The sequence below is a fragment of the Cygnus olor genome, chromosome 21 (assembly GCF_009769625.2).
Source record: "Cygnus olor isolate bCygOlo1 chromosome 21, bCygOlo1.pri.v2, whole genome shotgun sequence".
Classification (NCBI taxonomy): Eukaryota; Metazoa; Chordata; class Aves; order Anseriformes; family Anatidae; genus Cygnus; species Cygnus olor.
The window spans coordinates 4524121-4545915 of record NC_049189.1 but is presented as its reverse complement, the minus strand read 5'-3'; the positions used below and the strand labels follow the sequence as shown (position 1 = coordinate 4545915).

General features: G+C 40.3%; 1 protein-coding gene and 1 long non-coding RNA gene across 6 annotated transcripts in view; one reads left to right on the top strand and one right to left on the bottom strand.

The window, feature by feature from the left end:
- Positions 1 to 2154: 2154 nt before the first annotated feature.
- Positions 2155 to 11400, bottom strand: LOC121058214. Of its 2 annotated transcripts, XR_005814118.1 has the most exons (4): positions 11177 to 11400; positions 9154 to 9252; positions 8935 to 9072; positions 2155 to 5070 (listed from the first exon to the last, which is right to left on the bottom strand). It is a non-coding gene; the product is annotated as an uncharacterized LOC121058214 (long non-coding RNA). The 2 variants fall into 2 exon arrangements; XR_005814116.1 differs by lacking the exon at positions 2155 to 5070 and having other exon boundaries at positions 7348 to 9072; positions 11177 to 11273.
- Positions 10742 to 21795, top strand: part of CLSTN1 (calsyntenin 1) — a 38925-nt gene continuing 27871 nt past the window's right edge. Inside the window, exons 1-2 of one of the 4 annotated variants that reach the window (XM_040533468.1) lie at positions 10742 to 11032; positions 20158 to 20280. In XM_040533468.1, coding sequence (XP_040389402.1) covers positions 10942 to 11032; positions 20158 to 20280 — 214 coding nt within the window. In that variant the 5' untranslated portion in view covers positions 10742 to 10941. The remainder of the gene's footprint in view (positions 11033 to 20157; positions 20281 to 21795) is intronic. The other 3 variants (XM_040533469.1, XM_040533471.1, XM_040533470.1) reach the window with 3 other exon arrangements.

The window sequence follows — 21795 nt, the reverse complement described above, 5'->3', positions numbered from 1 at the left end:
ACGGCTGAGACAGCGATACATACAAACCTCTGCTTATCTCCAGTGTGTTCCAAGAACAGCTCCACTTCTTTAAAGGAACCCTCCCACCCCAGGACAGTTTGCTGTTTAGAGAGATAGGGTCAGCATTTAACCTCCTTTCTGTTGCAGAGCAGCAGCTAGCATTAAAAGCAGAAGACAGACGTGTCCTTGTAGGGAGACTGTCTGCCTTGGAGCTCCCCGCGGGGAGGCAATCAGCCCCTGCTATTGGCAAAGAGCTCTCACTCACTCAGCAGCATTAATCAGGGTTGACTGTTCCTCTTAATCCTCTGATCCCCTCCATAAGGACGAGAACACAAGCGTCGCGTTTGTGTGTTATGCTCCTCTTCACCGAAAATAGGCCTGGCTCCGTGGCTTGCAGCAGGCAGTGATTAGAGGGGTGGGTGATCAAAACATGATTAGCAAATCTGCAATTAGAGTGAAGGCCAGGAGGGCAGAGGCTTACTGCAAGAAAGGGTCACAACTGGTATCTGTCAGAGTAGAAATAAATATGTGAAATGACAAAGGATTAAGCTGCACTCATGTCTGATGAGGCTGTAAATAGACAGGACACTGCCAGGAAGATGCTTGGAGCACTGGAATTTTAGAAAAATAGCAAGTAAAAGGAGTCTGCTCCTGGATCAGATAATTTTTTAAAGGCACTTTTTAAAGCAACAGAGGTAGTTTATGTAGCTTGAAACGTGGACTCAGGAACTAGGACATCTCCATCAATTCTTAATTTTGTCCCAGATGCTTTTTGTGATGGATGTACAGGAACTTCATTCATCATTTTCTTCAGCAGCTAGACAGTGAAGGTATTGACCATGCCTTGCAGAGGTTTGTGGGGCTTTTAATATATCAACGTGTGAAATGCTCTGAGACTCTGGGAGAAAGCTGTGGACTATTATTGCCAGATAAGATGAATTTGAGCAGGACAAGAGTGGAGAGGAGTTCATATCAGGAAGATCAACAGTTTGCTTGAAACCAGCTGCAGGACAAATAATGGCATGTTTTAGCTTATTTTTATTGTCTTTAAAAAGTCTGTATTGTGGAAAATACAGCAACTGGAACTCTGTCTCAGAAGACCTGTTTAGTAAAACCAATCCTATTTTTCCACATCTAAACAAGGCTTTTCACATCAGCTTCAAAGACAGCAGGATCAGGCCCCTTTACAGTGCTTTGCAGGTCACTTTTCTCAGGAGTAGGAAGCATTTGCTTGTAGTGATAGAAAACCTAATATTGCATGATGAAAATTCACATTACACATTTACGTATCTCAGATCTCCCTGGAACTTGTAATCCTTGGTCCAGGTCCTGGAGTTCAGCTCACTGCTACCAATGAATATAACTGGCATCTGTGCAAACACTGGGACTTGTTCTCAGAGCTGTGGCTGCGGCATTGGCTCCTATTGCACGGCCACACTGAGCATCCATTCAGCACACTGCACAGTCAGGGGGAAGCAGCAGCTGATTTGACTAAGGAGCCTTATGCACTATGGCAAAGAAGAACATGGGCAGCTTTTTTGAGGTCCAATCAGAACCATTGGGACTTCAGTAGTTAGAGCATATACAAGCTGGGTGACCTATGAATTAACCTGAGTAGTCTTACATTTGTCTGCTACAGAAGGATAAAGAGCTGAGTAATGCTTGTGAGAATTCAAAATGTTCCAATGGGTGGGGAATTTGAACCTAGCTTCTGATGGCGTTAAATCAGTCCCTTTGCCTGAAACTCTGACCCAGCAAGACAGCCTCAGATAGATGTAACATGATTTATGTTTTTTCCTTTTTTTTTTTTACAGCCCTATTGTATGACATGCATTGCACAACAGGATCCTAGTATAAATCTGCTAAATAGAATTGCACAGGGAATAAAAATGCCCTTTACTCCAAATGCTTTGTGCAGAGACAGTTAATGATCCTAGTGTCCTTTATTTGCCTTATTATACATTATTAAAAGATATAAGCATGAAAATGTTTTTAAAAGGCTGGGCTCTGGAGAAAATTTTGGCAATGTGGGGTGAAGAAAAGTGCATTCTGGGAATATGTTGCTCCCTTGTCTTTTGAGCAATCAGGTTTTTGAGTCTCTTAGTTGCTGCAAGATAGGATTAATTGTACACTGTTTATAGATAAATGAAATAAAACTAACGGGCTCCTTTCCTATGTCTTCCATAATCTAGTTCCCATCCTGACCTTTCTTCCAGAGTCCCTCATCAGAATGTCAATAGAGTGAGTTTTGGCAATGGGAAGACCAGTGCCGATTGTCTGTCCTCCAGTTGTCTGTCCTCCAGTATTGTTGTGCCTGCTTGCCTTTGTTATTATTAGATTTGGTCTGCTAATTGCACTCAAAGGAAAAGAGGAGAGGCAAGTTTTCTTTCCCCATGTGAATGTGGTAGTATAGTAGTATACTTTCAGCTTCCTGGCCTGGTGACAAGGACTGGCAAGGAGTAGTACTGAAGAAGGAATCAAATATTGAATTATCTGTTTTTCTGGCATTCTGCTGTTCCCAGTTCCCTGTGCCTTACAAAGGTCCCCGAGCTACTTTCAGCACAACTGTGAAGACTAAACATTTGATGCAGCTGAATGATTGCTCTTAGAAGTGTTGTACGTTTTCAGGGGAAAAAAAATCAACATTTGGGCAGGAAAGAAAAAAGCAGTTTTGCCGTATGTAGCCTTTTAATTTTTTATACAGTTTATTGAGGCCATGAATACCAGAAAAGAAAAAGTTAAACATGATAGCTTTCATCTAGGCTGGGGTGTTAGGAGTTTTCCCATCTTTACTCCAAATCTATTCTCAAGAAAATGCAAATAAATCTGGACTTGTTGGGTGCTTATATGCTAAAAGTCAATGAACAGTCAAGTAGGAATCTTGATACTTTTGTGCTCTTGCATAATATTCTTGGTTCAAATATTATTGAATAGTATGTTTAAAATATCAGTCTTCACGCACCTTAAGGTTGGTTTGGAAATGGGACTGTCTGTTTGAGATATATATGGTAATTTAATGGTAGGGAACTTATAAATGCTGCCTTCTTAATTAAAATAATATTCAGAATTTCTAGAGAAGCTTTTGTATTAGGATCCTGAAGTACTTTACAAACGTTAGTTAATGAAGTCTTATTACATGCTTGTGGAATAGGTGAGTGGCATTAAATTGAGAGGATAAATGAGGCATAGGGAGATTAAGGGACTTGTCTGTGGGTAAAATCAGTCAGTGGTGTCATCAGGAACAGAACACAGCAGCCCTGTCCCCTGCTTCAAAACCTTACTTTTGTAAATACTTCCAGCTAAGAGCTCTGTGCTATCTGAATAGGGGTCAGTACAGTTGGGTTCTGAGATCAGTTTCGGGTGGTTTTATTTTTTGGTCTGGATAGAAATAATGATGACAACTGTCTTTCAGACATCCCCGATAGATAATTTTGGTCTACTAGTCAACCATTTAAAGTAAAAAATATTCCAGATGGTGTTTTTGGGAAAGGCAGAGCAAGCTTTTTCAACACTGATATTTGCCTGCCGAGTTTTTATTTCTTTTCTTCCCCAAGGGACACAAAGGCAATGCAGTACAATAGGGAAAAATAAAATAAAAACAGTAATGGAAGCAGACACAGTTAAAAGCAATTTGCAATCATAAACTTCAGGTTTTCTTATGGGTAACACTTGTCCCAGGTAGCAGAAAATAACGAATGCCCACTGCTGTCTCTGAGAAGGAGTGAGTGACATTCATTCTGGCGTGGGACACCTCTGTTTCCTGCACCCAGAAACATATTGCAGCCAGACCCACCAGAGATCTGGACCCAAGGGATTTGGGGAGGAGGGAGGGTGCTAGACAACATACTGTGAAGTTTCTGCCCTGTTGTGGGAAGACAGTATTTTGTTTGTCCTTTTCCTCCTTCCCCAGACAACCACATACAGAAGGAAAAATAAATCTTTCCACAGTGGGGCTTTTTTGCCCATAGCAGCATCTGTGACCTAGTGGAAATTCAGATGTGTTTTTATAGAAAACTAGAGAGAAACAGTAACTTATTTTCAGAGGAACAATAATTTGTCCTAAGGGGAAAAAGTATCTTTAACATGTTTGTGTGGTACCTCTACGCCTACTTAATTTAGTCAAAAAAAGCTACCCACCTTATTGTCTTACAATAGTAAGTGTGCATTTTTTTTGTTGTTCCTTAATGTTTTTCAGGAATATCCTCCCTGATGAATGTTCATTTGTGGGCGATCTGTGCAATTGTAAACCATTTTGGTTGAGCCTTTGTTGTTCCTCTTTTCTTTTTTTTTCTCAAAACGTCATCGGGTTTAGTGAATATAAAATGGAGATGAAAGGTCTTGCTAACAGTGAGCCTTTGAACAGCAATAACGTTGCTGGAAGAGCTGTGTGTGGAAGTGCTGGTCCTGTCCTTGTGGCCCTGCTGCTTCAGCCGCTGGTTACGATGCTGCACACATAACTGGAGGCTTGTAATTTGGTTTCCCTTTAGAAGCCTCTGAGATGGGCTGCAGCCCAACAGGAGAGCATCTGCTTTTCATTTTGGTGAAGAATACTGCTGGACCTTCTCTCTGTAAGCTCACTTAAAAACCTATAGCTTGGTTTTATTAATATGTAATAATTTGGCTTCTTTTACCTATGAAAATTACTTATCTTAATAAAGTGGAAGAATTTTGTCTAACGAAAGAGGAAAATAAAGAGTATAATTGTGTTAATTACCAGAATACCAGACATGTAATTAATATGCCAGAGGAACAAAGAGCAAATGTACTAATAGCATATAATTGGACTTAAACTACACCCTTGGTAGAAGTCTCTGCAATGGAACTCTTGTGTTTGTGCTCCTTTTCAAATTAGCAATAAGGAATAAATTAACATCCATTTTCTTGCTCGTATAAAGGCAGAATCATATTGTGGGGCAGAGTAATGAATTCAGAGAATGCCTTTACATTCCCATATGGCTCTTAGGGAGGGGAGTACTCACGCACGGAGTCTCCTCCTCTTCCTCGCAGGAAAGCAAGCAAAGAAGAGGAAAATGTCATTGTATGACCAGATGTTCAATGAGTACCATGATCCTAAAGAATACAGAAAATCTGCAAGCTGAGTAATTTAAGCATCATCACCAGTATATGGTGCAAATACTGGAGTCTTTTCACAAATGTTAGCTTATCCATCCATACTTTTATATGTGATATGTTACTTTACTATGTTGTCAGATGAAAAATAGGTAGGGAAAGAGTTAGTCCCTGACCCAGGGGGCGGCAATTTGTGAAAGAACTAGAAAGGCAACACAAGATTCTTAACTTTTTTTTTCCCCCCAGCATAAATCATTCAGTTTTCTGTGTAAGTGAGGAAGTTAAAGCAGTTGTTAATGTGGATATAGCACACTATGGTGATCTTCAAAGCAGGTTAGCACAGTAAAACAGCGTAGAATCACAGGAGTCCTTGTTTTTTTATGGACATACATTCTAGCAAGGCTCATCCAGAGCACCTGACTTTAATTTTTTATTTTATTGAGTTAGAGGATGATTAGTAAATTTATTTCTGCCGCCTGTTTCACTTGCTGTCTCCCTCTTTGTCTTTAGCAGTGCCTTACTAAGCTTTATAAATAATTTATTTAATGCTATTTAGAGGCCATGGTGATTTCAGGGATTTGGGAGGCCCCAGTACCCCTTGAAATAAAGAAATCAGCCTTTTAAGAAACAGGTCCATTTTCATTCAGACTTCCCTCTTATTTATCTATCACAACTTAAAATAGCTACTGTGGTACTAGATGCAAAGGCCCATGTTTAAAAGCATAAATTTTCTTGAGGGCCTTCAGTCAAGTATGGTTTTTACCTAAGCACTTGAAAGCCTGTCTGTCTGTGTGTGGTTCAAGGTATTTCAAGGTGTTATGGTATTTCTTAACATTACCTACGCTCTTTGTGCTCTGCTTTCCTAAATATGCAAATAATGAGTCTAGAAATTGTCTTATTGTATTGTAATGCACCTGTCATCACAATATCTGCACACCTGCCTTTCTACTTCACAGAAGTATTGTGAGAGTGCATTAATTAACGCTTGTAAAATGCTTGGAGATCCTAGGATGGTAGGTGCTAATGAGCTGTAAAATATTATAATCATGTTGCAGAATATTCAGTCTCTCTCTTAGTAAGGAAAGACTTGCATCTTTCCTTCATTGCTTTCATGTTTCTAGATGTATATTTTTCAATAGTAAGTCTAAATGGGAAAAAAGGGATAAACAAGGTGGAAAGATTGCTAATGCTGATGGTTTTCTTGTGAGGAAGCTAGTGGTTTTTACGTACTTCTTTGCTCATTGAATTTTCTTTTTGTCTCTCTGATAAACCCATACTTCAATGGCTTGTTGAGAATTCTCTGAATGTTCAGAAATGTCAGGGGAGAAGATTTGCTTCTTCAGATTGCCAGGGCCTTCATTTGCATCCCCTAAATCAATTCTCACACACGATCAAAGCAGTTCTGGAAATGTTCAAGCATGGGGAAAACCAGTCCCCTAATTCTTTCCTCTCTAATATATACAGTCAGGTTCCAAAGTGCTAAAGAAAAAAGACAAAATCATCACCCACTAAATCTAAAAGCACATGAATTAAATGCCTTTTTATGGTCAGGGGATTGCAACTCTGTGTATTAGGGACAGCAAGGCTAGAAAAGATGCAGTAGGTCATCTGTGTGTTTTCTTCTCAAGCTAGTAGGGGCATTGCTGTAGCATTCTGTTGTGGAATGACCCAAAATATGCCACTTCTGCCTGCTGCCTTATGAGAAGCACTCTGGTTTCATACATCTCTCATTGTGAAAAATGAATTTTTGATATTCACCTTGAATTTTTGTTGTTGTTAATATCATCCTAGCTCATTCTTCCTGACTCAGTCTGGTAAAGCCATATCAGAATCACAAAATACTAGAATTTAAATTAGCAAAATGCCTTGGGATTCTCCCATTGTTTTCTCCGGTGGGAATGGGGGGAGCTAGAGTGGAGGAGCTGTAATGCAGATTTTCAGAAACTGGTCAGCTGTTGCCTTCATGTAATATTTTTGCTTGGCTATGCATGCAACTCTATCATGAGCCTAATTACATTACAGCATAGTCTCTATTGCAATTAGTCCCCTTTCAGAACTGGTTTCAGGGCAGCTGTGATAAAGCAAATGCTCAGTAGAGGAGATAAAGCTAGGTTCTGAGTTCTAACTTCCCATTAAAAGCAGTCATAATCTGGAAGCAAACTAGCATGCATACATTAATTGAAGTATTGAGACAAAAATCAACCCACAGCTAGTTCTAGCTTCTTTTTTTAAAGTCTGGACCATTTTTTGTCAACCTAGTTCTGGACTGTTTGAACGTTCTAAGTGTATTCAGAATTGGGTACGAGCCTCAGCTGTAACAATCAGATCCAAATGTTAACTTCACTGAGTATGCCTTGCTCCTCTAGATATGGTATGCACCAGCTTCCTTTAAGTAGCAAGCAGACATAGGCATTCATTTTTACCTATCACCTTATCTTTTCATTTCTGGCTGCTCAGCTCCATTCTGACAAGTGCAATAAATATGTGTCCTCCTGGGTCCTTGCAAGCTGGGCATTAGTCACACTGTGCATTTCAAGGACATCAGTCCAATAGTTTTTCAGCTGCAACAGAAAACATGTTCTGCCAGGAGCCATTTGTTCCAGTTTTGTTGCTTACTAATAAAATCAAAATCAATGGGTTTTTTTTTGAGCTTGAGAAGCAGGTCGGAGAGTAGGAGGGAGATAGGTGGTAAAAATGAAGGTGCTGAAGTTAGTTCTGTGCGTTTCTCTGAAATAATGGCATGTGGCATTTCAGAGAAAGTGAGAATCTCTGTCAACTTGTGAAATGCAGTTACCTCTGGCAAGTAGTGTAGCTATTGTTTAACAGCAAATAGGACTGCTGCGTGGTGGGCTTCACGGGCAATTTAATTCAAATTTTGTTTTGTAAAATAAAAGGTAGGTATTTGAGAGGCTGTTGTATTTGCCATACTTATGAAGTAAGTGCCAATGGAACATTAGCGGTGACATGGATCAGTTTTAATCTGTTGTCTCTGCCACGGATGGAGTACCCATACTATCCATGTCCTCAACCACTGAATTGCCAGTTCAAACCAGTTAGTCATCTAACTAAATAAAATTATCTAACTGAGCTTAAAATACAGGGTAAAGAATTATTGGCTTTACTGAATCAGTGCCTTAGTCACAACTGACTCGGAGGAGTTTTGCTCAGAGGGAGATGCAATCAATGCCTTCTCCTGCCTTGGAATTTTCCCAGTTTCATCATGACTGATTTAGCTGATTAATTTCTCTGAGCTGATAGTGTCATTGTACAATAAACAAAGCATTCCTGGACACACCATTTATTCCCTTAAAAATGTCTCCTCTTTCTAGTTCTGCAGAATCAGAATCATTTAGATGAGTCCAGATGGTAACACTGAAGTCCCCTTCTTGCTACGGTCAAATGTAGAGCCATTTTCCCCACATTAATGCATTATACAGACAGAGTGGACTATGGAGCAAATTCAACAATTTGAGATCTATCTTCTCTGCCATACCTAATGAATCTAAGTTGTTCTACAGTTTAAAGGTAAAAAAAATTGTTATTTTGCAGAAAGAGCGTATGCGATCGTATGTATTTGTATGAGAGCTGGCCACTGACTTACAAGCCTTCTTCAGATACTATCATATTGATATTCGGACTTGGTTATTCCTAATCCAAATCTAGTACTTGGGCAAAAGAGGTGTTATATTGTGAATTCACCAGCAGGCAATCATTTTAACTGATGACCTCTTGCCTCGCAAATCTTTACTCATAGGGGTGTTTTATTCCTCAAGCACTAAGTCGATAAGGCTAGTCTGCGAGTCATACTGAGCTGAACAGCCCTTCTACTCTTCATACAAAAGAAGAATACATGATGTAGCATACCGTCAGCTGAAGCTGCGTTGGCAGAATGTAAAGACTCAGCTATCTGGCAACAGATGGGCTACAGGCTTCTTCTGACACGATCTGCCATCCAGCATATGTTAGGCTGAGAAATCAAGGGGTTTTAGACTGAGGCTTTACCTTTAAAAAAAGAAAATGTCTTAGCTGTTGAGAAAGCGGGTTGCATATATCATACAGGCAATGAAATAAATGTGGACTAACCTGGTTGCTTGGTGAAGGGACAGGTTCATAGCACAGGATAGTAACTGGGGCACTGTTCACTGTAGTGTACCACGCTCTATGTCTCTTGAAATTCCTTTTCTGTGCAACAAACATTCATATTAGCAAATGTGTTTAAGGTACAGCAAGTCAAGATGGCTGGATTTAAGGATGGAAAAACCCTTGATGGGGGCAGAACAGCTCATCTTTTGTGTATCTGCATGCACTGTCTTGCCAGTTTTACATCTTGCTGCAGACCAAATCCTGTCAACTTGCTGAGACCTTGGGGACTGATCAAGGACCGTGAATAAGTGGGCTTCTCACTGTTGGTTGGCCGGACCCCCAACTCGAATTTGGGGTAAACAGATAGTGAGCAGAGAATGCGAACAGCACCGGGCTTGGCTTGGGGGAGTGGGGAGAGGAGGGTCTAGAACAGATCAGACTTGGTATTTAAATCACATATGTTTTAAAATAAATACCACATCTCTAGGATCTTGAACATTCTGGATTTTATTTTTACTTCACTGTGGGAGTGGAATGGCTAATAGGTACAAAACATGAGTAGTCATATCTAATTATAAAATAAGTTGGTTGCATTTTAGCTGTCAAAACTCTAATCGTGGAAAGGCATTTCTTCTTTTATTGAAGCATTTTCAAATTGAAATTTTTGACTAGAGAGCAAATAACTTTTCTGTTATAGGAGAGGTTGTGTAATTTAATTATTCCTGTGAAATGTCTTGACTTAGATAGTACTTGTAAATGTTTCCAGCTAGAATTAACAGACCTCTGCACTGTTAAAACTCAGTAAAACTATGGCAAAAAAAAAGGTTTCTCACTATGCAGAGGGTTCACCCAAACTGCAAGCACTGCCCTCGCTCCATTTGCGCAGGGTTTGTGCTACGTCACGGGCCCGTCATTCCCTGCAGCGTGTGTGCAGTGGGGATGAGCACCAAGGAAAACCTCGCAACGTCAGCCCCCAGCTCTAAAAATGTTCACCTGGAGAGGCGTGCAGTGGTGCACTGAGGTGCGTATGTGGTTGAAAGAAACAGATCTCTGCAGGACTGCAGTTCTACGGCCAAGAAACCAGAGCAAGAAGGTGTGTGTGTGGCTCCAGGTGCTGGTTTGCTCCCTGCCTCCAGCTGTGGAGCTCCCTGTAGCAGCACCGATCACTTAGCAGGAGGAAAAATAAACAGCTTTTTCCTGGTGGGTTTTTTTTTTTTTTTGGTAAAAAGATCTGTGTAAAAAAGATCTGTAAAAGAATTTAAATGGCTCTATGAGGGTTTTAACTCTTCCTCTAGTGTTGGGGTTTTTAATCAGTACTTAGCTCAGCTGTGCATCTTCAGCGGGGCATCAGCCCCTTTCCCTCCAGATAAAGTTCACCCCCCCCAGAATAGACCAATGAACCCCTAAAAAAACGCTCCCGGGGGCAGGGCTGAGTTCCTTTCCGCCCCCCGGCCGCCCCTCACATAGGCTCTCCCGTATCCCCTCCCCGGCTCCGTTGGTTCGTTCCCTCCCCCGCTTGGTAACGGGCTCGAAGGGGGGGGGGGGGCGGCCGCCATTTTAGGTGCCGCTCGCGGGGCGCCGCGGCAGCGAGGCGGGGGAGGGAGGGAGGGGAGGAGAGAGCAGGCGAGCGGAGCGGGGCAGCGCAGCGCTTCTCCTCCCTCCCCTTCCTCCTCCTCCTCCTCCTCCTCCTCCTCGGGGCCGAGCCCTCCGCACAGCGGAGCCCGGACCAGCGGGGGCGCCACAGCCGCCCCGCCAGCCGGGGGTGCCCCAGCACCGCTCGGCGCTGCCATGCCGCCGCTCCGCCCGGGCATGCCGCCGGCCCCCGCCCGCTGCCTGCTGCTGGCCGCGCTGCTCTGCGGAGGAGCCGGGGCCGCTCGAGGTAAAAACAGAGCCCGGGGGGAAGGGGCGCGGTGTCCTTGATCCCCTCGGTGTTGCGGGAGGGGAGACCGGGGGGGGTGGCTCGTTTTGCACCTGCGGCGGTGTGCATGGGGGGTATCGGGGGAGCATCGCCCTCCGTGCTCACCTTCACGGCGCCGTTCCCCCAACCCTTTTTCCCCCCGAAGGTTAGCCGGTGGCCGTTATGTAACCGTAACGGCCGCCCCCAGCAGCCCCCCAAGCCCCGGGGGGGGTCACTTGTTGCCGGGGGAGGTTTTCGAGCTCTCAAAATGCGGCGGGGCCGCCGGCCTGCCCTGTCCCGGCGGTGTGTGCTAGAGCCCACACGGGGTTCGGGCTCCTCGGAGGGAGCCTCGGTGGCCGAGCGAGTGGGAAAGGGGAATAAAACACCTCAGGGAGCCCCCGGGGAGCCTAACCTTCAGGGTTACATAAAGAACGCTTGTTTGGTTGCTGGTGATAACGCGTCGCTGTGCTGAACCTTCGGCGGTACGGCGTTTGGAAACGTTGGCCTTGTGGCTATTGATTGATCTCGGGGAGTAAAAGCATACGCATTGCAGGTCTCCCGAGCAGATTTCAGTAAGAGGCTTGCTTCCTACCTGAAGGTTATCCCTGGCATCGAGAGTGCCATTTCTGCAAGATTCAGCTGATCATATGACGAGGTTTGGGATCTGGCATATAATTTGAATGCAGATTAGAACTGGGGCTTTAAAATGGCTTGCGAATAGATTGAAGGGAAGTTCCTGATCTTAAAAACAATTCATTAAGGATGCATCTTGCTGCAATTTCCCTACAGAGGATCAAGAAACTGCTCCTGTAATAAAGGGCTCTGCCAGCTGTTTAAACGTGACCATAATTTACCTGTACAAGATCTCTTGAGTGCAATCTGTTCACTGCTGTTCTTGGAAACAAATTTTTTACCACACCAACATAGAAACACAATCTCATTGAATTGATGGGCTTTTCTCCATTAGAAAGCATGAATAAAATGAAGAGCAAAAACCATTTTCAAAGAAAGCTAATGTACATACCTGGAAAAGAGTGGCAAGTTTAGATAGCGTTTAATGGGCAGCTTTGTAAGTCAGCTCTTGTGCACTTTGTTAGAGGCTGCACTTGTTTTCAGTCTAACATAACAGAGCTGCTGACTGCAAGTCCTGTTTTGTTAAACTTCATCACACATAGTTAAACTTCATCACGCATACCTGAGTTAACATGTGAGCCCGGGTTTGGCTTGGAACTCATGATATTTTGGCTACTCTGGGTTGGCCTCTTAAGAATGTTATGTGAAGCTGTATCTAATGACAAACTCTGGAGAATACAAGAATACCTAGACTAGGGAAAGCTGCAAGGGGTATTCACTTTCATTTCCCTGTTAGGAAAAACATTTTTGTGGAAGCATTTATGGTAAACTTCCAGTTTTGTGCTGTACTGTCAGTTCCATCTCCTACGAACAGAGCTTCCTTTTTTTTAAAAAAAATAAAATCTGTGACTTTAAAAGTCCTTGGTACGAAGGTCATTGAGCTTTATTTTACACTGTGAAAACTGAATTGCACTTGGTTCAGAAATGTTCAGAAATGGAGTAGAAAGACTAGACCAGAGTGGTGAGTTTCCCTCTCCAGTCCTGCGTATTCCTGGGTTAGCATAACAAGTTTATTTTGTAATGAAGGAGGGAAACAGAAATAGCTTTTGGTGAATGTATTCTTGTGCAAAAGTTAGGTGCAAGCCTACCATCTCCTCTGTAGTTAATTTAAGGGGTGCAAATTGTGGTATTAGGTTTTGAAGAAGCATATTCCTGTCCAGTTGATGCAAAATGCTTAATTTAACTGAATTTATCTTATAATTGGTCAGGTTGACCCAAATATTTCAAAACTTGTTTGACTAATATTGCAGTGGGAAAGCAGTAGTTAGGAATGCGTCGAAATATTTATTTTTATCAAAGTGAAGTAATTGGGTATTTATCAACAGAGCTGAGTGGGAGGTGGAATGGAGTGACTTTCCAGAGGAGAAGGCAATGCCTCTAATGGCTCCTTCATCTGTAGTTACTGACCAGGTCAAGCATTATACCCCTGTGTTGCCTTGGACCCTATCTGATTTACTGTCATTTAGGTAGAGGGAGCATTGATCAAAAAAATAATAGTACTCTGATTTGTGATTATTTCAGGAAGTTGTCTGGTAATATAAATGTCTTAAATCCAAACCACAAACCACTTTGTCACTACCACTGTTTTACTGCAGATATTTCTTTGACATAGGAACAGCCTTTATAGTATATGGCTGGTGGTTAGGTTTCTCTCTCTTTTTTAGAGGGAAGGAAGTTTTAAGACTACCTTTAAGCATTATGAAGAGACAGTTTGGTGGTGGTTGTTTTTTTTTTCCATAAGGATTTATGAAAGTAAGAGACCACTGAGAGGAGGCAGAAGTAACCAATGCTAGAATTTTCTGTGATGCATAATGCTTAGGAAAGCACAATTTAGAGTCATCTGCTCAGATCAAATATCTAGCAGAAAATTTTCGTCTGTTTTTCTATTCATATTGTATATAAAATATAACACTGCTGTGGAAATTGAAATGGAGGAGAGGTGGTCTGAGCTAGCATCCTTTGCTGTGTGGTTAGGATGCTGTCATGCCAGTTGCCATTTCCCAGATTATTAGACTGCAGGTTGTACTGTCTGTGCCAAGTTAGCAGGAAAAATTATCAATAGAAACTTTCTAGACTATTACTTGTATCTTTGGTTTGAGAAATTAATGTTTTTATAGGCTTGAAATCACCAGTTTCAGATCATTGGAAACATTTTTCTGAGGTCAGAAGCTAGGCTCCAGGACTTCCATTTCTCATGGAAGATGGAAGGCTTGAAGTTAAACCCAGGTCAGGCCTCAGGACAACATAACATGAACATCTCGTCCCAAACAGATTAAGTTAGTCTGGTATTCTGGGTAAAACAGCATTTGCTGCTGTGAAAATGTATATACTTGATAGCTTGGTGCCTCATAGCTTTGAAACTGTTTTAGAGAGTGGAAAAAAATTATGTAGTCATTGAATTTTTCTGAACAAAAGCCCTTTCATCATTTTTCTGAGCCTTATCTCTCATTCTGTTTAGTTGTGTTTAGAGCATTCTCTATGAAATTTTGTTTAAGATATTAACGAGCATCCATCTTGTTGCATTATCGTTATTGTCAAAGACAGAAGTGATGCTTCAAAACATGGGAGAGTTCAGTAAGTCAGAAGCCTTGGTCTTAAATCTTGTTTTGCACTCTAATTTATTTGATTCGTGCCGGTTGACTCCCATTGGCTTCACTAGGAACTAAACCTCCTTAGGAGCCTTAAGAAAGGATTATTAGAAAACCTCAGTGCCTTGGAAGAACTGTCTTTCTGTCCTTTGTTTATGGTATTAGGTCTCATCTCACTTGCTTTGTACTCAGATTGAAAACAAGTTGCTGCTACTATTCCCAGTTGGTTTCCCTGTTTTTAAAAGGAGTCAACAAGTACAGCCAGAAACGCTGGCTATACGGAGGTGATATTTGCTCTATTTGTAAATTAGATTCCCTTTCAAGGAGTCAAGTTTATAAATATGACAACAGTTAGAAAGTGATTTCAGCTCCTGCACTATAACTAGCAACATTTAAGAGAACACGTATTAAATTTATGTTTACGGTTAGAGGCTTATGTTTTCTATTTTGGTGTTTGCATTTAGTTTAAAACATTTCAAATTTCATTTAAAAAATGAAGGCTTTTTTTTTGCCTCAATCCTGTTTAGGCTATTTTGTGCTGGGATATTTTTTATTTTGCTGTTTTCCTTGCGAGGCTTTTATCCAAATTGAAATTTGGTCGCTATATCTTCATTTTAAGATATTTGGTGCTCTGAATATTTCTTTTGCTGCAGCTGTGGGTAATAAAAACAAATAAGCAACTGGTTTCTCATCAGTCATTTACGTGTTCTATAGTTTCAGGCTTTTAGCAAAATCTCCATGTGTCTTTGCACAAATAAAATTGGATTTAAGCAACTGGTTCTGTGTAGAACAGGAAACCCACTGCAAGTGGTGATAAACCAGAGATTTTTCCCTAGGAATAATATATTTTAATAAACCTGTTGAATTCTTACAGCCGTTAGTCTGAATATAGTGTTTGGAGAATTAGTGGTAATTGTCCAAGCTTAAGCTATAAGCACTGATAGTTTAATTTACAAACATTACCTTGTGTTCCTGATGTATGACAGTTGAGCTCCGAGAGCATAAATTACAAGGGCTCCTGTGGTAGAGAATCCGAGATTGTGATCTGGAACTGTGGGATGAATTTCAACCACCTGCATTTCCTGCATCTAAGAACCATAGAGGTTAGTGTTGGTGTATGCCCTTGCCCTTTACCCAGTCCCTCTCCTACTGCAGATTTATCCCTCCACATTTTGTTACAGCCTATAGTTTTTATGTATCGGTAATAGAAATTGTAGTTCATTTTTAAAACCCGTGCTATAGATTATAAAAATTCCATAATATCAAGAAATTCAGCGTTTTAGCAGAACTTATGTTCAGTTTTACCTCATTGTTTGTAGCCGGTTACAAGATGACGATTTTTGGTAAAGTCCTAGGTATGAGAAGACCTGCTTAAATAAACAAAGAAAATAGATCTTTTCATTATCAATGATGTATTTCAAATTGTTTGTATGCAAAGTTAATCCTCACCCCTTTCTAACAGAAAATAGAGGCACGGCTCTGAATTGTCGGCTGGTGAGTGTAGGGCAGGAAGAGAACACACCATGCTACACCCTTTCTTATTAAACTTTGCTTTCAGGGTGGAGAAAGTATGTTTTACTGTGTACATCCTTTACTTCTTGGCTGAGCTATATTTTTCTCTGATTATGTACCACATAAACTTTGTTCTCATACTGATATTGCTAGAAATTTCATCAGATCAGTACTAACTTAGAAATATTCAAGCTTTAGAGTTTTTGTTGTCTCACCGAAGGCATGTGTGTATTCTCTTACACCAAGAGGAAAATAGTCACACAGAAGATGTACAGTAATCAAAATCTTTGTCAGACCTTCAGGGCAGGAACGAAGGACAATTTACTTAGTTCACTGAGTGCAATTCGTTTGAATTGTCAGAGAATATCTTTATGCATTTCTGGATTTTTCATGAAGTCTCAAAGGTGAATTTTAAAAGTGAATATTTTATGTACTATCATTAGATTAAGCATCTAGTTATCAAAGTCTCTAATACCTGTTATTGAATTCATTCAATGTGTTTTATCTGTTAATTCTTACAAATTTGTTTTGATATACATCATCTTGATCTAGATCTAAAAACTTGTAGCACGGCTGAACAACACCATATATGTGAAGTTGATGTCCAGAAGAAAAAACTGTTGTCATTGACAGCCCTTTCAGGTTGAGGTGTCTCTAAATCTCCAGTTATGTAGGTGCCAGATCCCAGTTAAGTCAAATGAACTTCTGACCACTTGTAAGACAATAACTCAGAAGGGACTTCGTTAAGTGCATTTAACTTTAATATGTTCACATCCAAATACCAGCACTGAGTTCAGTTGGATTAAAACTGTAGGTTTTTATTAAAGTCTCCTTACTAGCCCTAAACCCCAGTGTCCTGTCCAACATGTGCACTTACATTCATTAATTCTTTTAAGCAGCAGGAAAGGATTGCTGCTAGTTGATCTGATGGATTGCATTCTGCAGTATCAGCCGTTGCTCTTGGGGAAGCATCCTTTCTTTAGGATATTATTCCCGTTCCGCAGAACAGTCGGTAGTTGTTCGAGTTAGTATTAATAAATGCTATTCTGTTCAGTTTCATGGGAAACTGAGCATACCCACCTAGAGTGGATGGTATTTTAAAAACCTGTGTTCAAAGCACACATACTTTGTCATTCCTCGTACAGCTTAGCAGCAATTATCTTTAGATAAACCACGTTGAGTTGAACAGGTGGCTTGTGCTTACCTCGCAGATGCATGTTCGGTCATTGCCCAGTAGCAGTAAAGACTCTAGCATGAGCTTTACAACTCCTTTTGCTACTAGGAAAAAGAGCTATGCCTAGCTGTTTATAAAAAGTCTTGGCCACTAAAAGCTAAATAGAAGGCCAGCTTGCTGCAGTTTGCTAGGGAAGCTTCCTCCACTTGACTACATTAAATGCTAGTTGGGATTTACAGCAGATTCCAGTTGAGGCTCTCACAGATAGTGTGAATATTGTATTTCAAGGAAACCAGTGTAGTTTATCCTAGTTAAATGGCAAGAGATTAACAGCTCAGGGCACTTTGTTAGTGTCAAGCTTGGAACAGGCTGACTGTTTCAGTTTGCAATTAGCAGTGTGGCTTTGGAAGACTCTCTCTGCAGATTCCAGGTATTTTTTTATCATTTACGGGGGAAAAAATGTGAGAGAACAATTCTTACTCTAGCATTTAATAGTATTTAATCCAGCTGATATTAGACTAGTGCTTGCTTCAATTCCAGAGTTGGTTCGAGGGAAGCAGAAATGTACTGCTCCTAAGCTTGGCCTCGTATTTCACATAACAGATTGAGAATTTCTTACAGTAGGTGGTTATGCTAGAGTCTGGAGATCACAAGTCTGGATAACGGGCCTTTCCCGGATATTCAGCAGTAAGTTTGGTTAGTGATTTAAAATCCAGTGAAGTTTAGCCTTCATAAACACAAAGGGATTTAAGCTTTATGTTTTAAAATCCGGTGATGTTTTAGCCTTCCTAAACACAAAGGGTTTTAAGCTTTATGATTTTGTCTATGGCACAATAAAATGACATGACTTTGCTTTTAACTGGGCCTGTTGTTTGAAGGTTCACTAGACTTTGCAGATGCTTAGCATACTCATCATAATTGTGTTCATATGTGGTTATGGTACTTTAAGCTTTTATAGAACTCCCTACCCTTCTGTAATGGGATTTACCATAGCTTGCTAAATTAGGAGAGGTTTCTCAATGCTTTTAAAACAAAACAAAACAAAAAAAAACCCCTACATTTAGAAGCATTAGAATGGAGAAGGTTTTGGTTTTTTTTTTTAATTTTTTTTTCCTGGCAGAGGTCTGTTCTAGTATTTTATACTAGATCTTGTAAAGACTAAGATGAGCAGATGAAAGGACTCTGATATGTTCAGTCAAGGTATAACTGCCACAGGTACACCGACAAAAATACACAACTGCATCCTCCTTGTGCTTCTGACTGCAATAGCTGTAGTAGTGATGCACTTACGGTTTAAACCAGATCTGAATTAGGAGACCTGTTTCAATTAGAGACACTTCTAACAGTTACTGGCGCCTTCCCTCTGGGGGAGGAATGATGTGTTGGTCCCTTTGAACACGATGAAGTTTGTTTTAAAACACCAAGTTCCTTGGAGGGTGCTGCAGCAGTGTACTTCTCTGGGTAAATAGAACAATGTGGCTGACATTTAGCTGGCTATTTGGTATGCTGAATATTGAAAGCATGCCCATGTGAGTGTATTGAGGCAATAAAGATAGTGTTGCCATATTGAGTAAAACCACATGGCGGTAATTAAACACTCTGCATTAAAATAGTTCATTGCAAATTCTCTCTTGCTGAATCATGATGTATGAAGAAGTTATATCCTATCAGTTTGTTGCTGCTAACCAGTAAAAGATGGCAGATGAAAGCATATTGGGAGAATGTTATGGCTTCCTATATGAGTTCTCTGCATTTAGGTTTAATCACTGGTTTAAGTGTCATTTTATCACCTTTTTTTTTTCTTTAATTTCCCAGGGTAAGCATATGACAGACATCTTGAATGCATTTTAGCGTGTTGGAGAGGCAGGATTCAAACGTCCAGGTTAGCCTTGCAACCCTGCCTCTTTTGACAGTCTGCTTGTATAATTCTGCGGCGGGGTGAAATAGCAGGACTCATCTGCACAGGAGCGTGCTAGTTGTCACATAGGCTCTGTGCAACAGTTTTCAGGGCATCTGAGTGAATGTTTTCCAGAGGTACTAAGCAGCTAGCTACATACAGCCTTCCAGAATTAGATCTGGGCAATTAGTATTAATTCAATGAACAAGAAGAGTACATGGTAGCCTAAGAGGTTTTGTGAAATGATAGATATACCTTGCCCCAAACAATTTAGGTGGAACTGATGCATGTTAGGACCTCAGCATGAAGAGAGCTTAGACCAAGGAAAAAATCTATTCAGCTGTCAAGAGAAAGTAGTTGTTATACCACATTTGCTGGTTCTGTGGAATAAGAGCTGTATTTATCTTTAACAAGTATAACATAAAGATACGTAACAGCAAAGTCTTTCTCACATTGGATTGTCAAGTAGTAGATGATAACCTAGTAGGTAACATATGATTTTGTCTTGCATCTTTCATGATGTTCTAGAAAAAAATATTTTTGCAAGCTGACAGTGAAAGATACCGGGATTCTTTGCAGCAGAGGAAGACCAGTCATCTTAAACTTGCTCGGGTCATCAGTTTACAGAGTCCTTTATGCAGAGTCAAAGAATGCTTTTATGAGTGCTGCTTTAGTGGAGCTTCCCCATCTCCTAAAGCAGCTACTACACAGGTGATATAAAAAGTAGTCAGTATTTTACTTAGATTTCAAGGCATTCTATTAGATATCGGAAAAGGCCTGTGTAAAAACTAGTTAAGTTTGATCTTTCTTCTGTTTGTTCTCTTAATAATATTTATAAACACAAGAAAAGAATCTGAAACTAGAGAAAGCGTTCACTGGTAATACCTGTACTCTGAAGAATAATCTACCAACTGGAGAGAAGCAGAGCTTGAACAAACCCACGTGTTTCCTGTTGGCTGGTCTATTTTGGTCTGGTGCTGAATATGTGTTTTCTAGTGTCGTGTTGGCACTGATGACAGCAGCTCCCCATCACTGTTAAAAGGTTTTTGAATTGCACTTCGGGGGCATCTTAAATCCCGTCATAGTTAAAAGAGACTAATTTAGATTTTTGGAGTTAGTTTTGGAAAGCCTACAGGGACACTGATCTTTTCTGAACATACTTAGCCAGGATTTTGTCCCAAATTCTTGAATTTAGTCAAATAATGATTCAGATTTAGGAAAAAAAATGAAGTCAGTATTATAGAGCATTTTTAAGAAGACCTTAGTTTCAAAATTTTTAATCTTGTTTTTTTTTTCCTTTCAGTTAACAAGCATAAGCCATGGATTGAAACAACGTATCATGGTATAGTTACAGAAAATGACAACACAGTACTCTTGGACCCCCCCTTAATAGCTCTGGACAAAGATGCACCTCTGCGTTTTGCAGGTAAATAATTCATCTGCCTTTTTTTTTTTTTTTTTTTTTTTAAGAAGTGGAAATGCTTTCTTGATGGCAAATACTGTGTTTTCCCTAACAGCAGCATAAAGTTTTGTAGAAGTTAAACCCTAGGAAATGTTTGTCCATGGACCAGAGTTTAATTTGATATTTACAGCTGCATCCAAATATTCAATCTGGACAGTACTGTATATTGCAGGTATTCCACGCTCCTTTCAATTTCATGTGTATATGTTAATTTTTCTGGATATCTTTGCATAATGTCTAACCTTTTCTTCAGTCCTCTGGATTCCACATTTCACAGCATTCAGTCTGGGAGTTCTAAAATAATTGTTTGGTTTTTTTTAATCATTCTGAATAGACTTTTCAGTTTTCCTAGTGGTTTTGATTTATGTCTTAAAAGATTGAAAAAACAATGAAAACAGTAATTAATAGAATTAAGATTGCATTTCCTCTCTGCAGTATTTGGGCTGAGAATTTCTGTAGAAATCCAGACTTTCTGTGCTAAGTTTTTGAAGCAGTTTGGGTGTTTTAAAAAATGGACAGACTCTTCTGCTCAAAGAATCACAAGTAATTCATAGCTTAATGTGTGTCACAGCAGAGATGGTATAAGGGAATGTTACTTTCAACACTTTTTTTTCTCTGAGAAATGTGAAGGTCCACTTAGTTGAGGCTTCTTTAGCTATGAGATAGTGTTAGAAATCTGATCTCTATTTAATTTCGGGAGGAATTGTGGAGGGAAGCTTGGCTCTTTTGAAGTCTTCCTCAATGTCAGCTAGGAACCCTCTGAAGTTCCTGCATCTGGGAAGAGCTTGAATGCTGCATGACTGTAAGCATGAGCTGGTCTTGCTGGTGTACAGAATATCTTCCCAGATAATGGAGTTTTTCACCAGTGTGCTAGCATAATGCTTACCAATTATGAGATTTAAAAGTGAGCTGACTGTAGTAGTCCTGCAATTTTCTGTTAGGTTAGCGGGGTACAGCTGAGGAGGTCTTCTAGGTGCTGTTCACCTACATGAGCGGATAATCTCTGAACTATGAGAATTGCAGCCTAAATAGATGAAATTGATAATATGTCATTTCTTTTGCTCTGTTTTATTTTGTTTCAGATCAGAGAGCTAAAGCACAGATAGCACTGCATTTTTATAAAAGTCAGTGATGAATTCAGGTTTTCTATCTCCTGTGTACCTTAGTGTAATAGCACTGGGACTGTCTTAAAGGCAGGTTCTCCTCAATCAAAGAATATAAGGAAGGATGCACAAACTATTTGCAAAATGCAGACTATTATTTCACTTTTAACATCGGACTAGCAGCTGACAGTTCTCTTACATCTTCTGCAATAGGTCCTGCAGAATCTGCAGGTATCTAAGTTAGTTGTAGTAGTTAACATATGCTTATGTTTTATACTTGCAGAAGCTTAGTTGGTTAAATACATTTTTAGAGGATTAGAATCCTAGTAAAATGCCTAAAGGATGTGACCTTAGCCATTTTTGGGAACATAGCTTA